Source organism: Anomalospiza imberbis, chromosome 22 (assembly GCF_031753505.1).
Source record: "Anomalospiza imberbis isolate Cuckoo-Finch-1a 21T00152 chromosome 22, ASM3175350v1, whole genome shotgun sequence".
NCBI classification, from domain to species: Eukaryota; Metazoa; Chordata; class Aves; order Passeriformes; family Viduidae; genus Anomalospiza; species Anomalospiza imberbis.
Window position 1 is genome coordinate 1,109,441 of NC_089702.1, and position 17,414 is coordinate 1,126,854.

General features: G+C 46.7%; 1 protein-coding gene across 10 annotated transcripts in view; it reads right to left on the minus strand.

The window, feature by feature from the left end:
* The window catches only part of GPATCH8 (G-patch domain containing 8), a 54,677-nt gene that overhangs the window by 5,036 nt on the left and 32,227 nt on the right, over positions 1–17,414 (minus strand). For 5 of the 10 annotated variants that reach the window (XM_068212484.1, XM_068212486.1, XM_068212494.1 and 2 more), the window contains 6 exons: positions 14,010–14,077; positions 13,498–13,584; positions 9,485–9,628; positions 7,273–7,309; positions 1,720–1,769; positions 171–301 (listed from right to left, as the gene is read on the minus strand). In XM_068212484.1, coding sequence (XP_068068585.1) covers positions 171–301; positions 1,720–1,769; positions 7,273–7,309; positions 9,485–9,628; positions 13,498–13,584; positions 14,010–14,077 — 517 coding nt within the window. Of the gene's footprint in view, positions 1–170; positions 302–1,719; positions 1,770–7,272; positions 7,310–9,484; positions 9,629–13,497; positions 13,585–14,009; positions 14,078–16,061; positions 16,107–17,414 lie in introns of all 10 variants that reach the window. The other 5 variants (XM_068212489.1, XM_068212491.1, XM_068212493.1 and 2 more) reach the window with 2 other exon arrangements.

Sequence of the window (17,414 nt, forward strand, 5' to 3'; positions counted from 1 at the left end):
GCATGATCAGTTTACTGAACTCACTCCTACCAAAACCACAGCATGAGCCCCAAACACCAATGTGAAGCTTTGCCCTCAAAGCCTGTGCAGTATCTCAGAGCAGGAGTGCCAGCCCAGCCCAGGGCTGCAGCCCCCAGGCTCCAGGGGTGCTGGGGACCACCCAGACTCACCACTCAGGCTGCCTCCTCTGCTCAGCCAGCTCGTGCAGGCGCCGCAGGGCTTTCTCCTGCTTCCTCTCATCTTTCCGGGATCTCGACGACACATTGCGAGCAAATTCCCTCTGCTTGAGATCTTTCAACCTCTGAGGCAAAAGAAAGCAGGGACGAATCAGATCAAAGCTCTTTGTGGTTTGTCCAAGAGCAGCTCTTTGCTGTAGCACTGGAAATTGCGATGTCAAGCCCCTCCCCAGGGACATTTATTGAGCCAGGATGGAGCAATAGCATCTTAGCTCAACAAACCCCACGGAGCACACTGCCATCCTCCCAGCAGCTGAAGGAAAAGACAACTGGTGGTCACTTTTGGCTATGACTTCAAGTTCTGTGTACACCCCTTTCCAATCAACACTACTGGCTTTCTTTAGCATGGACAACAAAGGTGATTTTGAAGCAACAAGCAAATTCTGGAAGGAAAAGGGGAAAAGAAGGATTGTTTACTTTGCTGCTCTTGCAGCGTGCAGATGTACTTGACAAACAGTGCATGACACGAGTCAAAAGCGTGGGCCAAAGGACAGGAGGGATTAGCTGGTGCCAGAGCTACCCAGGAGTGACATCTGACAAAAGCAATGTACCATTACATTGGAGAAGGAGCCAAAAATCCCATGCAAATGATTTCATAAGCAAATCCAGAGTACAACATACACCACAACCAGCTACTTGGTTTCCTGACAGTAGTTCTGAGAGGGTCAAGAAACAAACTGCTCTAAAGGCAGGAGGGTCTCTTGGGGTTAAATACTTTGGGGAGGGGGGGCAGAAGCACCAAGTTCCCCAGAAATCTTATCATGAGGGAGCAAACCCAATCCTAAGGAATTTCAAACATCCTAATATACTGAGGAAGTCTAAGTAGCCAATTCTAATAGAAAATAAACATCCAGGACTTCAGAACATTTTGGAAAGTCCTTGTCTCAGAGTACTAGAAGAGGCTGCTGGTTTTTCTTGGAATATATGTGGATATTCACAACATTTTTTTAGAGTGCTCTACAGAAGTTTAAGTAACAGAAAGCAACAAATACAGACCTCTACCATCCTAAAGGAACTCATTGTTCTTTTTTTAATGCACAATTCAAAACCCTTTCAAAGGGCCCAGTTCCAGAATGCATCCTGTACTCAGCTTTTGGAAAAAGTTTCATGTTTTTCAGGCATTTCATGCAGGGCCTGGGAGACTAACAGGACTCAGAGCAGGAGTCACTTTGGAACAATTCTTGTACAGGATGTACAAATCACTGGTGAATTCTAAATACTTCTGGCTGGCTGACTCTGCCTCTTTCCTGGAGCAGAGTCAGGACTGCCACACACAGAGTGGATCTGGAAACCAACCCAAAGCTCAAATTAGAAGAATTAAGCTGGCCCAATGTAAAGAGAACATTGCTTTGTGAAAAAGGGACAAGACAGAGGATTCTCTTACCTAATTGTATTTACTAAATGTGGTTGATTGTTACCAAAATCAGAGGAGAGGACACACAAAAAAAGATACAACTACAGACACCAGTAGAAAGAAACTCACTCTTGTGATCTGGACTCCCAAATTAGAAGGGTTTGCTTTCAATACATCAGCTGAAAACGTCACATCACAAAGAAAAAAAGAAAGTAAAAATATAACAAGAGTGGAAGAGAGGGGAAAAAAAAAAAAAAAAAAACAAAAAAACCAAGCAAGCATTACTGGAGAGCTGTGGGGGAGTGTGCCAGCTAGTCTACGGAGCGGGAGCGGAGCCACGGGAGCGAGCTGGGGTCTGGAGCAGGGGACACAATGGACACGCACGGACACAGCCATGATCCCACCTGGAACAGCACAGCTACTTTCACCAGGACAAGTAAAGGGCTCAAGGGTTTTGTGATGTATGTTAAATGTTGAGGAGTAAATTTTTTTTCCAAGAGGAAGGAAAAAAATAAAATAGATGGACTGAGCAATGCTATCAGCTTTTTTATGCTGATTTTGAAAGTGTGTCTGAAATGCCCTGGGAAGTTACAGCCACCAACAGCTGACAAAACTATTTAATGGGGGCTGATGCCAAGTCTCGAGATCACTCACCCATTTTGAAAAAACTACGACCCAGCTATTTACACCAGACATGAACTGTGACCTTTTCCTCTCAAGAGGAAGGTGCAATGGTGCACTCAGAGCCTGCTGTGCCCCCAGGCATGGTCCTGATCATCCCCCAGGACACAAACTGAGCTCAGAGCTGTTGGGAACATGCAGCTGCCCCCAGGCTCTCCTGCCTCCATTACCCGCCAATTTGAATGCAGACAGAATTAAATGCCCATTATTAAATGCTGACCTATGTGTGTCTCTGCTCCCTCAAACCTCCCACTCTCAACACTTCAAATTTAGAGGTGTAAAGCAAGTGAACTACCCCAAAGCACTGTAATCCAGAATATGCACCCAAACCTGGGCCCTTTAGGCTGACAAACCACTGGCCCTCGTGTCAAGACTGCTGAGAATTTGGTACTTCCAAAATTGGGGAAGAGTTGGTCTGGTTTTCAAAGGACCAAGAGATCTCAAGGCTGAGTTTCTTTTTGTCACACAGGAGTCAGGAGGAAAGAGTCTTGCTGGGGAAGTACAGGATAGAAAAGCTCACAAATGCACCATGCCAGCTCCCTGGAAATGTAAAATACTGAACAGAACATAGCTCAGCTTCTCAGACTGACCTAAACCAACAGACCTATCATCAGAAATGACCCCAGGTGTGCAAGAGACCTGGCTGGACTGTATCACCTTCCCTAAATGCATCCTGAGGGAGGGAAACCGGGGAAAAAAAGGAGCCCATACTGCTCATCTGTAAGAACAACCTGCTGCAGGAACGAAAAATACCCAGAACTATTCAAAATAACCTGTTAACTCTCCCCTCAGTGTTTCAAATATGTCACTGAATCCAGTGATTCATCCCCTCAGAGTGGATAACCAGTTCACTACAGCCATGCCCGCCCTGCTCCCCAGTCCTGACTGGGAAGGAGCAACCCAAAGACAATTTCACTGGCTGAAGGGAGCACGTGGAGCACTGAAATGCTGCTCACACACTTCCAGGTCTCAGCCTGGCCAGGAAATCATTTGAACTAAACAGGTATTTAAGCCCAGCTTACACTAAAGAAATTACCATCTAATCCCGAGGAAAGTGTTATTCTAATCCCCCAAAAACCTCGAAATGACTTTTTGGACCACACCATATGTGTGGGTGTGAGTGAGGCTGGAGGTGCATGGAACTGCCCCTTCCCCAGCACCATGGAGAATTTCCAACAAGGATTTAACAGCCACTCAACCATCCTCAGGGAGCTTCTCCCTCCACAAGGAGCCCTGGGAACTCCTACTTTTGGGGTGAATCCTCCCTTTTAAAGTCTTCCCTTTGTGCTTAGCAAGACAAGGATTTTTTTCAACAGGATTAGAGCCACCAAACCTGTATTAAATCAAACACATGCTTCATGCTATTACAAGGTTTCAAAATTAAGAGGCATTTTTTTCTCCCTGGGCAGTGTGTTTTCTGAGGAAGCAGCAGTTTATCCAAGCAGCAACATCCTTTCAAACTGCAGGATCATGGGGACCATAAAGCCAAGGAATATTCTTCTGGTTTATTACTTCAGCTGTCAGAAGGACTACACTGCAGTGACCAGCAGTGACACAATTCACCAGCACTTACATAAAATTTCTCCAGATTTCCACATGCTGTAGGCAGTAGTTCACTACCTCCAGCCTTCCTGGGGTCTATTAATAGCTGCCACCCCCCTCAGCTTTGGAACAAAGAATTGCATTTTAAGTTTCCAGTCTTGTTTCTAACAAAATTCCAAACTCATCTCTGCATTTCCCCAGGAGTGCAAATCGAGTTCCTAAAGAGCGAGTTTGGTATCAAATCTGCAGCTGCCTCTGGACTGCAGCACAGAGAGACCACAGTGCTGGATTATCTCCCAATCCCTGCATGGCTCAGGAGTGGCCAAACTGGCAAACACCACCAGTACCTTCCCATTCTCACAAATCAGCTTAAACCAGCTGCACCACAGCACTGCTGAAAAGCTCCTGAGAGCCCATCCCAGGCACAGCAAAGGGGGGAAATCCAGGGCAGCGAGCAGGAGTCAGGAACTGTTGCAACAGGAAAATCACTGGATCATCACAGAATGTCCTAAGGAAGGAACCCCCAAGGATCATCCAGTCCCACCCCTGGCCCTGCAGACAACCCCAGCAATCCCACCCCGTGCACCCCACCCCTGGGAGCGCTGTCCAAGCACTCTTGGAGCTCTGGAAGCCTCAGGGCCACGAAAAAACTCAGCACACCCCAGATTTTGCTGATGAGATGGTACCAGGTAAGACTTCCCCAGTACCCAGCTGGGGTGCAGAGCTTTACAGGCTCAGGACCAGCAGTAAATGGATTTTCTCTGTTTAAGCTGACAAAGCCACACAGCACCACTGAACTGAGGCTCACTGAGAGACAGTCTCTGCCTGAAAGTGCAGAGCAGAAAGAGCCCCTGTTATTCTCACAAGACAAAAGCATTGTCACACTGTCACCAGACCTGAAGATGTGAGACTTTCATGCCAAGCCTCATATTGAGATGGGTCAAAGCAGATCCACCTCTGGGGCTCGAGGCAGGAGGCAGCACCCATGACATCAGAGCCCCCTCCTCCCTTGCCATTGTTCTCATGTCTCTCTGCCAACCCACATTAAATAAAATAATAATAATGTACTTTTCATTCTGTGCCAGCAGATTTCTTGCTTTCTGAACTTTTGATGTCTGCTTGACTCTTTGCCCCAAAAGCTTTTGGGAGAGAATGACACCATGAAACACAAGTTCAAAGGATGGCAACCTTGATCATTTTACTGAAGTGAGAACACAAGCCTGGCTTATCTTTGGTCATCAACGTTCTTTGCACGCTTATAAACGAAATGAAAAGAACAGAGGGGAAATGGCCTGTAAATGCTGTTTTAATTCATCTTAATTTCCTCCCTGGAAGGAATCAGTGTTTTTCTCAGCTGGGTTAAGAAAAATATAGAATGGGTTGGGTTGGAAGGGACCTTAAAGCTCAGCCAGTGCCACCCCCTGGCATGGGCAGGGACACCTTCCAGTATCCCAGGCTGCTCCAAGCCCCAGTGTCCAAACTGGCCTTGGACACTTCCAGGGATCCAGAGGCAATCACAGCTACTCTGGGCACCCTGTGCCAGGGCCTGCCCACCCTCACGGGGGAGAATTTCCTCATCATCTCTAACCCAAACCTACTCCCTTTTCGGTTAAATCCATTCCCTTTTATCACTCCATGCCCTTGTCCAAAGTCCCTCTCCAGTTCTCTTGGAGCCCCTTCATTGTTAACTGGTGGGTCTTCTGAGGGCAAAGCATTTCTGGAGCAGAGAAGCTCCCGTGTAACACCAAGTACCTCAGAGATTCCCTCCTCAGTCTTCTCCATTCAAGCCAAGCCTGGAGGCCCAAGGTTTTGGAAATCTCAAGTCTCCCCAAAACACAAAGTTCAGGGTTTGCATTCAGAGCATTCCTCAACCCCAGCAGTGACTGTCTTGGTAATTTTACTGTGCTTGAACAGATCCCTCCCCCTCGGCATGAGAAGCAAAGATGCAGCTAATTAGGGCACAAAGAGAACCGCACATCTATACTTTCAGTTCTGAGTTCCACCCTCTTTCCCAAAGAACTTCTTTACGGAATACACTCCCTTTGCCCTTTTACAAAAAGAATCCAGGCTGAATTAATCACCTACACCTCCAAAACACCACATGCTTAGGGGAAAAAAAAACCAGCCACATAAAATCTGCATTTCAATGCTGGTTTGTGTTCTCCCAGGGAACCTGGCACAGGTTCACTCAGGAACACATTTGTTTTTCACAGGCAATGCAGAAGGGGAATGTTTTGATTCTGTAGGGTCAGTGACTCAGTAAACAGCTCGAGCCTCAGCAGGCACACGAGCAGAACGAGGTGATGGTGGGAGATTCTCCAAGTCCTTGGATTGTTCAAAATCCCCCATAGTAAAAGCCGACTGTAAATGCTACATAACTGACATACAAGGTAATTCCACCCTAACTCTTGCAGGCTGCTTCAGGTGCTGGGCTCTGCACATCCAGGTTTATTTGACAGGAACACACAGACTGGGCCCAACCCAGACAAGGGGCTCACAGTCACCTTCACACCAATCTAACACGAGGTCTTTATCTTAATGCCAAAACCCCAAACCAAATAAGGAGCCCTCACAGGTGTAATGCCTTAAGGACACATTCCCACTGAGACCAGAGTGTTCTAGGACTGTGGGAGCTCCCAAGGATCAGGACATTGTGGATGTGCAGGAAAGCAGCACAAAAATCAGATGACCTTGTTCCACCCCCTGCCATGGGCAGGGACACCCTGAACTATCCCAGGTTGATCCAAGTCCTGTCCAACCTGGCCCTGAACACTTCCAGGGATATACACTGGGTTCATCTTTACCACCCAAGATCCTTCTTAGCTGCAGAAGTTTTCTTTCTACATTTACCACCTTCTGTCTGTTAATTATTATTAATTATTGCTCTGTTGACTGTCAGGATTGGGCATCATGAGGAGTGGGGCCCTTCATAACCTACCAGGCCTTCAAAATCAAAATCCTACAGCTAAAAAACCCCACCACTGAAGACATCAGCAGCAGTACAAGAAGTTATGAGATGCAGCCTTTCCAGCTGCTCACTGCAGGGTGTGTGAGAGAACTGAGCTTATTGCCCCTCCTGCAGGGCCACCTGCACCCACTCCAGCTGCTTGCAGTCCCCTGAGAGGGACAGGCCATGTGCTGACTGGTCCTTAAAACAGCTGCACTTCTCATCAAGTATCAACCTAATTAAAACCAGCTCCAGAACAACACTGCACACTTCCAACACAGTGACTAAAACATGCCAGTGGTTTGGGAGAATAAATGCAAGGATCTTTTCCCAGGTAAGGAAATGCTGCCTTTTGGAGAAACTTGGTGTTGAGGTTGATTCAGATGTAGCCAAATGGTCTTTGAAACCAGGACAGGCAGGAAGTAAAGAGAATAAACCTCCCCTTTAATTGTTTGGTGTTGACACAATTTTGGTGGGTCCAAAATTCATCCGGTTGGGATCAATACACTTACCTATCATCCCTGATGGACAATAATCCCGAGTTCCTTCCTGGAATACAAGACAGTGTCTTTATAACTCGGGAGTGGAAAGGGATCTGAGGATGGAACATCTATTTACAGGGACAGCCTAATGCTCGCAGAGCCACAGAGGGATAACCAAACACTTCAACGTCAGCGTGATGTGGAACTAAAAATACTTAAAAGCAAAAATGCTGTGGAAACTGAGCCAAGAAAATAGTAAAAACGAGCTCTCTTGCCTCAAAAATTACCACTGAGACAACAAAATCTTTCAGATGATGTATACCAAGCTGGGTTGCTATAACTAAGATACTGTAATGGCCTTTCTTTCCAAGAAAGCCAACTGATGGCCTACTTTTGGAAAAGTTCATGGTTTTCCTCAAAAAATTTAGGCTCATCTTTCTGCAACCTCACCCTCTTGTCCAAAGAGACAAACTATAAAACATCAATGTGCAACAGATCAAAAGCACAGTGTTTTTTTTAAACTCTTTTAAAATTTAGACTGGACTGCTGGGTACGAGCCTCCCTGGAGCAGGAGGGAGCACAGCAGAGAGATAATGTTCCTTATGCAAATTCACTGTCATTCTGTCTCGGGGGTTTCAAGTTCACTCCCTGAACGCTGACCCAGCGGGGTCACAACACATTTCAGCCTGACAAAGCTGGACAAGCAATTTTTTTCCCTAAGCAAAGCATGATTGCTTCTTTGTTTAAATCCCTCTGTAACTAGAAATTAATGCTGGGTGATGCAGCCAGAGTTTGGAGGCTCATTTTCTCCAAAGCCTGCATGAAGTGACTGCAATGGATGGAATTATCCAAGAACATAATTCCTCTCAAAATAATCAGCAGTACCAAGCAACCTCCAAATTCTTTCTCCTGATGAGATGACCCCACCCTGTGTGCACACAAGACATTTTTCTCTCAGGCCACTCCTGCTGATGACTCTTTTTATTGCTTTCCACAGGTTAGTTTCCTCCTCCACAGCATCTCCAGCTGCTGGAAGAGCTCTGAGCCTGGCCAGGCTCGCATCAGTGCCCCGTCAGTCACGGAGGGCTGGAGCAGTTCACAGAATCCCATGGCATCAGAACACCAAGAATGTGACACAAACAGGTCCTGCCACCTCCCAGATAAATGCAGGTCACTGCACTCGGGTTTCAGCCAAACTGATGGAGACCTTCCAAGGAAGTTCTCTGCTCTCAGATGTCACGACTGAGCTTGGCCAAAACCACCCCTTTGCCCAATAACCAAGGAAATAAATTAATTTCTGCTCTTGATTCTACCAAACCACTCCTCTTCACAGAGCCCAACTGCTCTGCCATGAGAATTCCTGACAAGACTCCCTTAGTTCAAAGCAGATTCTCTGTCACAGTCTACACTTAAAACACACAAACAAAAATCATACTCTAAAGCCACATTCTTGTTTTCAAGCTGTTTTCACTGCTATTTTGCAAGCTCTACAGCACACCCTCCTCGAGTTACCAGCATTTTGATGATTGTGTTGTTAGAATTTATGACTAGGAACATCAAACCCTTCCTCTGAGCCCTTCCAGCCCTGGAGGAGCCCAACACTGCTATCTGCTGTGCAGTTACATCTCATTTAGCAGCTTAAATGGTCAAACAGATCAGGCTAGCACAAGAACTTCCATTATTTACTGTGCAGCATGAAGCACCCTGCAGACACTACAGTACATCCCTACCTTGGGAAGAAAGCCAGTTCCACAGAGACTCTGAACCCACCTTCTCTTGAGAATTACAGAATTTGGGAAGTGCTTCTTTCTTAGGATTCCTTTGACACAGCCCATTATTTCCTAGTCTGTTTTCAGTAACTCCACTGAACACAGACTCAGGTAGTAAAATGCTCACACGTGGGGGAATCATCACTCCCCAAAGCTGTACTAATGCTAAAAGCAAGCTGGGAGCCATCCACCTCCACGTGTACCCTCCTCAGTTTTACACCAGCACATCCCTGCCTGTGGGTCTTTCAGAAGTGGGGTTCCTTGATGCCAACCATGGAGTGGGGCTTGGGGTTCTTCTGTTGTTTTGTGTTTTTAAATGAATGATGGGCATAAAAATCTTATCCAGCGACATAAAACACCTATTCCTGGACCAGTAAGGAAAACATACACCAGGGAAACTCCAGGTATAACCACAAACAAGGCCACCACGATGAACATCCAACAGATGAACTGTGCTGTCTACAACCGGTTACCTGCTTGTGAGCATGGTCGTAAGAGTTTATGTGGTTGTCAAACTCCTGGTGCTTCTGATACTGCTTGTCACAGAGTTCACAGTAGAAGTTTGCTCTGAGGTCTTCCAAAGCTTTGGCAATGGCCTTTTCTTTATCAACATAATCCTGAAAAATTAACAAAAAAAATTGCTTCTGTTAAGTGTTCTGTAGAACAGCCTGGAAGATGTTGGGTTAGTCCTTTAAGGAAAAATAGTGCTTAATAAAAACTTAGTGTACGTTGATTATATGTATTACAAGGTCACTGAGGTTGGAAAACACCTCCAAGATCACTGGGTCCAACCCATGCCCAATGCCCACCCTGTCCTCAGCCCAGAGACTGAGTGCCACATCCAGGCCTTCCTTGGACACCTCCAGGGATGGACACTCCAAACCTCTCTGGGCCGTACCTTCCAAGGCCTGACCCCCCTTTCCATGGGGAAATTCCTGCTGGTGTCCACCCTGACCTCCCCTGGCCCAGCCCGAGGCCGTTCCCTCTCCTCCTGTCCCTGTTCCCGACCCCCCCGGCTGTCCCCTCCTGTCAGGAGCTGTGCAGAGCCACCAGGGCCCCCTGAGCCTCCTTTTCTCCAGGCTGAGCCCCTTCCCAGCTCCCTCAGCCTCTCCTGGGGCTCCAGCCCCTTCCCAGCTTCATTCCCTTCTCTGGGCACTCTCCAGCCCCTCAGTGTCCTTCTTATCATGCAGTGCCCAGGACTGGACACAGCACTTGAGGTCCCTCAGCAACGCCAGCTCAGGGGACAGTCACTGCCCTGGTCCTGCTGCCACCCCAGTCCTGGGACAGGTGCCATTGGCCTCTTGCCCATCTGAGCTCACGTCCAGCTGCTGCTGACCAGCACCTCCAGGTTCTGTCCAGCTTTCCAGTCATTTTGTCCCCACCTGGAACCTCCCATGGGGTTGCTGCGACCCAAATGCAGGCCCCAGCACTTGGCCTTACTGAACCCAGCTTACTAAGCTGAGCAGCCTATGCAAATTCACAGGAGGGATTCCAGAACTTTGCAATGCTGCCTACCTTGGTGCTATTTGTTAGCCAGAATCTCAAAATATTCTGTGCTGGAAGGGACCCACAAGGAGTGAACATCCCCTGTTCATAGCAGAAGTACCACTGAAAGAAGACTGCCTCAAACAAGGCCTGCAGTGCTGATGGGGCAAGGCAGCTCTGCCTCGGGGATCTCCTGGATGGTCTGTGCTCCAAGGCGTGGTTCAAAGCCTCAAGCTAACCCAGAGACATACTGGCATCAAATCTAGGAGGATCCCTGCCTCGGGAACAGAACCAGGATCTTTCCCCTTCTACAACTGAACATTTGCACAGGTGGAAAACCAAACCTCAGGCAGAGATGAGGTGTCTCACCTGGCAACAGCTACACCCTTCCCTCTTTTGCTCCAGGTTTTAAATATGCATTGAGCTCTGGTACTGGGGAAATCCCAGTCCCTCAGGTGGCTGCACTGGCTGGAAATCCAGGTATGGAAGGAGCCTGTGTTATCCCCAGGGCTGCTGCACATCTGGGGGGCTCCAAGACACACCTGATGGTGGGACACAGCACCCTCAGGGCTAAGCAGCTGTTCCCTCTTGCCAGGCTGTATCAATTACAACCCCACCAGCAGAATTAATAAAACATCGCCACTCTTCACGAGCTCTCTAGGGGAGGTTTACCCTGAGGAGGTGGAAGGTTTTACTCAAAATCATCTACAAATGCTGCATCACAAAGTCCACTGTACTCACTGCAGCACTCCCCATATAACCATTCACCATAGGCATTTCAACTGGAATAAAGAGAAATTATATAAAAAAACAGCCTAACATTAAAGGAAAAGCACTTAAGGATCTTTTTTTCCATCTTCAATACAAACCTCCTATGGGAAGCTTCCTTCCTCAGCAAGAGGAGGCCGCAAACATTTAAGACAGAAAACTTTGAAAGGTTTTCCCTTTGAATTTCAGATCTTGTTCAAGGCAATATGGTTTATCTCCTAGTTACCACATCAAAATGGCATTAAAATAACATTACTGCGCATGTTTTATATGATAAAAAATGTATATAAAAATTTCAACACCTGAGGAAAGGAAAAAAATACCTAAAAAATTTTAGTGCTCATGTTTGGGATTGTTTTCAATTTCAAGCACTGTTCACTTCTACATAAAAAAGGAAGCAACTTCCTGCTTCCATCTATTACCAGATGCCCTTGTCAAGGAAAAAAAAAAAAAAAGAAAAACATCAACAAATCTGGAGTTTTGAGCCTGAGGCAGGTCCCCAGGAAGACAAGAAAGGAAAACAGAGCAGCGTGAGCTCCACAGAACACGGACGTTTAAAGTTCCTCTGAACCCCAGACAAGCTTCCTGTGCCATGTGTAGGTTTTTTTGAGCAAGCATCCTGTGGCTAAACAATGAAACCCAGCCATTTGAGTGATCAGAATTTATACAAAAGAAGGGAATTAAAACACACTTCTTGGCTGCAGAGCGAGCTGAAATTCTCTGAGGCTCCCTGAACGGCTGATCAGGACGCACCGCCATCGACAGTTACATAATAGACTCCTGTGGAGCAGCAAAAAGTAACGGCTGCAGAGATTTTTCACAGATTAATAACAAAATGCAAGGGGCTGAGGATGAACTGAGCTAATAAAAACCCACTGGACCCGGGAGAGACTGCCACCGCTCCAGAGCTCCTGAAAAAAAACCGTGCTGGATGAGGGCAGGAAGAGAAAAGAATCTCAGAGCAACAGAGGTTGGGCTGTGTTTGGAAAGATAACTGTACACACCAAGAACTCCAGGACCACAAAATGGTTTTGCTTGGGAGGGACCTTAAAGCTCACCCAGTCCCACTCCCTGCCATGGGCAGGGACACCTCCCACTAGGCCAGGTTGCTTCAAGCCCCATTCAACCTTCCCAGGGATGGGGAGTCCACAGCCCCCTTGGGTACCCGAACACCTGCAGCTCACTTACCAAGCACGTCAAGATCTCAAGAAAAAAACAAAGGGGAAAAAAAAATGAGAGGACGCTATACATTTTCATAGCTGAATAAACTGCCTGAAGAATTAACTGTTCAATTTGGGAAATGGAATTTTTGATTTGCCGAGGTTATGTTTAATTTTAATGGCATTGAAACTACTTTCCCATTATTTCTGAAATAATTAAAATTTATGCAAGACTGACACTTCATTTGGATGTCTTGGGCTCTTCCTCAGCCCTGGTACTCCCCAAATCTCTGGACAATTGAACAAGCAGGCTTTCCTCAGAGCTGATGGACTGTAGGGCTGGGAGCAAAGAGTGGATTAAAGGATGAGCAGAGACCATGTCTCCACAGAGAACCTGGTTACAGCTAATCCAAGAATGCTCCTGCATGTCACGCTCAATCCCAACACCACAGCTCATTTTTATCAGCCCTTGGCTTACAAAATACCCCCACAGGTTTTGTAAATCCCATAGAAATACAGAAATTGTCTTTTTTTAATGCTGCCTGAACAAGTCTTCCAAAGAGCTCCAGCCCATCAATTTCTCCAAGCTGGAGTTATGTCCTACCTTTCCAAAACAAGCAGGATTTATGCAATAACATCACAAATGTACTGCTCACTCCTCACTCAGTACAACAAAAGAGCTCCTCCTCCCCAGCTGGTAACTGCCCCTCTACCACCTGCAGGTTTTGTCCTGACATGGCAGGTTCACTCTAAAAATCTGGCAGCCCTGGGTGTAGGGAAGGAAATGTCCTGCTCACTCCAGGACTGTTCCTTCCAGAACAGGAGCAAAGTACATGGAGAAAGCCCTGCTGCTGTCCTGGGGCTCTTCAGCAGCTAAACAAACAGGAAGGTTGATGCCAGGAAGTGAATAACTGGTGTGTTAAAATATAAACCGTCTTCACAATGACCAAACTCAAGAGCAGTGAATTTCTACCGCCATCGCTGCAGCAGAACCAGGAGAACTCAGCCCCATCAGCACAGATCTTCTCCCAACCAGCCCACAGACACTGATGCTGATGACCCCCTCTTTGTACCTTGTACTTCTGCCTCAACTCCTCGGTGTCTTCCTTCTCCACCTCCAGCACTCGCCTCCGCTCCGTGGCATCCTCGGCGTAGTCGAGCTGTTTAAAAAAAAAAATAGAGAAGAGATGCAATTTGGTCCATAAATACACTGCACTATCAAATCTACCAGATAGCACAACTTAACAACTTTAGCTGAAACAGAATCTTTGCAAGTTGTACTTTGCTTTCCCTGGTTTGTCACCCCAAGTGTAAAACGGGTCATTAATCCCCCTGATGTGGAGGGCCCTGGCAGGCCCATGACAGCTTTGGGGAGGGGAAATCTCAGAGCCCAGGGATTTTGGGGAGCATCCAGACCCCAGAACTCAGGCTCACAGGGATAAACAGAGGATGCATTTTGCAGACAAGTGACTTCTTACTGCGCTGATTCAAGAGAAAGTTGTTCTTTGCCTTGGATGCACAAACTCACCTGAAATGTCTTTCCCACCCACTCCCCAGAAGCCCTGCAGGGGTGAGGGGAGCTCACCTCCATCTCCATCCGGCCCATGCCCATGACATCATACTTGACAACGATAGGGATGGGATCTGTCCTCCCTGGAAGAGGAACACACAGAGGGGGGTCAGCAGCAGCCCAGCACCACAGCTCACTGTACACATTGGGTTTGGGTGGTTAGAGATCTTGCCTTGGAGTGCAGAGACCAGAAAGCTACAGTGAACCAAACACAAGCCATTCTCACAGCTTACAGCCAACCCTGTGCCCAGCTCCGAATGGCACCCAGGATGATAAATTCATTTTTCTGAACATTAACTGCTCATGTAAAAGCTTCTTGTGGTTAATGTTCCCCCATGACAAGCCCTGGGGCAGGACTGATATATCAGGACTTGAGCCTTCTCAAGGCTTCCACATCAGGCTCCTCATCTTCCCATAAGAGTGAAGAAGCTGCTAATCACATTTCACTGTTGCAGCTCATGAATAATCGATTAGAACTTCCCTGTAAGAGATGTGGAAGCCTCCCTCCCGCCAGCTTTTGCCCTCCCCAGGAGTAAGGAATGCTGAGGAGAATAACGGCACAGAAGCCAAACTGCCTCCATCCCAACCACCCAGTCTAGGCCAGGGGTGGGTCCCTGCTCCCCCAGCCCCTGAGCAATGCTCTGGCCCCGCCGTGTCACCTGTAAGCTGTGAAAAGGACTGGTTGCGAAGAAAATTGACTTTGAACTAATCAAACTATGCTGGAGATTTATTTTTTTTAAAAAAACATATCTTTAATCCACTCATAACCAGCCAAACAAAGCAAAATGGGGCAGACAAGCACTTTACTACCACAGCTTTTTTTTTTTTTAATTATTATTATTATTTTGATTTTTACATCACAACTGGCACTGGTGGTTGTGATGTAACCCACTGACAAAGTACTTACCTTCTCCAGTGCAAACCTTGAGTGAAAAAACAGAATGTTTACTTCCCTTATTATTGCTCTCGTTTGGTGTAAACAACTCTTTTGTTATACACACATACACAGGTATTATACCTTTGGGCTAAAAGATTGACACGTTGGAGTCATGCCGAAATATTCCACTGCCATCCACATGTGCAAAAGTCTTTAAAACTGCCTCAGAAAACCTGGATAGGTGTCAACTCTTTGCCAGCATCAGCCATAATTCCTGCCAAAAACACAGCCCTAGAGGGGCTTTTGAACCTTAAAGTACAGACATGTGGTTTTATTCCAAAATAAATCCATTTAATTAATTCCTTTATGGTTTTGTTGATATGCCCAGGAATTTGGCAGGCAGGTATCCATCAGGTCTAAAAGTAGTGATCACGTTGACCTGAAATGGTTTGGATTGAGCTTTCCTTTGGACATTTAATGTTCATCTTTGACAAGGTTTCTCTTATGCCCAATGGTATAATACAGTAAGCAGTGACTGCAATTTTTAGCAAAAGGACCAAATTAAAGACAGGTTATAAAAATGACTTCCCAGGTGCAATATCACTTTCATAACGTCTCAGTCAGGGATTTACTGGTAAGTGGTGAACCCAAATGGAATGGCTGGCACCAAGTGCCAACAATTTATTATTCACATTTTTTCAAGCTTTTTCGTTTTTGCTTTGGTTTGGTTTTGGGTATTTTTGGTTCGTTTTTGTTTTGTTTCTCCAGCAATTGAGATCTTTCGATGCAGCCTCATTGGCCTGGTAAACCCCTGTACACAAACAATGCGTCAGTACTTTTGCCTTCTAAGGCAGTCAAAGTTTTTTGGGTTGGTATTTTTTTAATTCAAAATCTATTTGGAAATTGCAGTAGCAAGTGCTAGTGCCCATCGTGTTGGGAAAAAAAAATCAAGTTTGGACAGTATTAAAAATTTATGTTTAAACTGATTTTGGCAGTTCTAACACAAACAGAAACATCCCTTCTTAGCAATACCCTTTAATGAACAAGGATCAGACAAGTGTGCATAAAGAAAGGAAAGGAAAGGAAAATGAAAGACCAAGCAGAAGGATGATGGCTACAACAGAGAAAGTAAGCCTAACATTGGTGCACTGATGACAAAGGAGTAATTCAGTCTGAAAATAAAAAATTACCACTGCTAAGTTTACCATCACCACAACAAGTCCAGGATCATAACGCTGTAAAAAAGAAACACCATTTGTTAGGCAAAAAACCATTAGGGGCAGAAAATAGGCCGTTTGGTAGGGAGGATGGGTTAAAAAAAAAAAAAAAACAGGAGGCTTCTTGCTCACCCCTCCACCCCATGACCGTGATGTGCCCTGCAGAACCAGGGAGCCATTGGGGCAGCTCTGACTCCTGCTGGGTGTTGGGAGAGCTCCTGGTGATGGCCCCGCTCCGAGGAGGCACTGCAGCACATGTAAGCAGGCAATTTATAAAGGAAACAAATCAGGATCTTAAGGAAGTAACAAATATTCTGGGCCAAAAGGAACCCTGCTTGCAGGTAAGAGGAGAATATTCCATGAGAAAAGTGATGCCTCTGTTTTAAACAGAACCATCATTTCATTAGGAACAGAACCTCGTGTGTGACATCCAGGTGACTAGTGGCATATGCAGGCATGTAGCACAGCTGTGGCAGCAGTGCCAACCACACATGGATTCCCCTGGAGCCAGCTGGGGCAGCAGGACATGCTGCTGGGCACTGCGGTGGCTCGCTCCTTGTCCAAGGAAAGCCACGATGGTGGAGGGACAGGGACAGGCTCAGGGCCACCTTGCCCGCTGGCCACCAGGTGGGACATGGGGAGCAGCCAAAGGGGGAAATGGGACTCTCCAAGCTCAGCTCGTGACTTCTCCTTTGAAGGAACTTCCTCGAGGAAAATTTATCCTACTGCTGGCCATGACAATGGGATCTTTCCCAGCAGGTAAATGTGGCTTGGATGTCGGGAGCTTCCCAGGTCTGGGGTCCCTGCTGAGCTTTCCTGTACACCAGCATGCTTTGAAGGGAACGTGAGCTTCCAAGGCCCAGAATTCCCACACTTCCTGCCACTCAGCAGGGCTGCAAGCAGTGCCACATGGAGGGCTAATTCACAGGGCAAATCCTGCTGTGTCCCTGTCCCAGCCCTCTGCACCTTGCAACATTTATTTTCTTTTTGAGGCAGGTCACAAACTCCTTCAGAGACTGGTCACTGCACAGGTTGCAGACCCCAAAGCAGAGAGGGTTGTTGCATAAAACACTTCCACACACAGGGAAAAATCTCATGGAGAGGACAGAGCAGGAACCTCCCGCAGGATGGAAAAAATAAACAGCTCACACAAGAGCCACACCTTAGAAAACCCAATCTCAAAGGAAATTGGGTTAGTAATGATTCCCCGCACTCAGAAATGAAATGAGATTCCCAAACTGACCTGCTGTACCTGTTTTGCTTTCTTTTCCCCAAGAAATGGGAAAACCTTTCTCCCAGCTTGTGAAAAATTGCTCAGACCCAAAC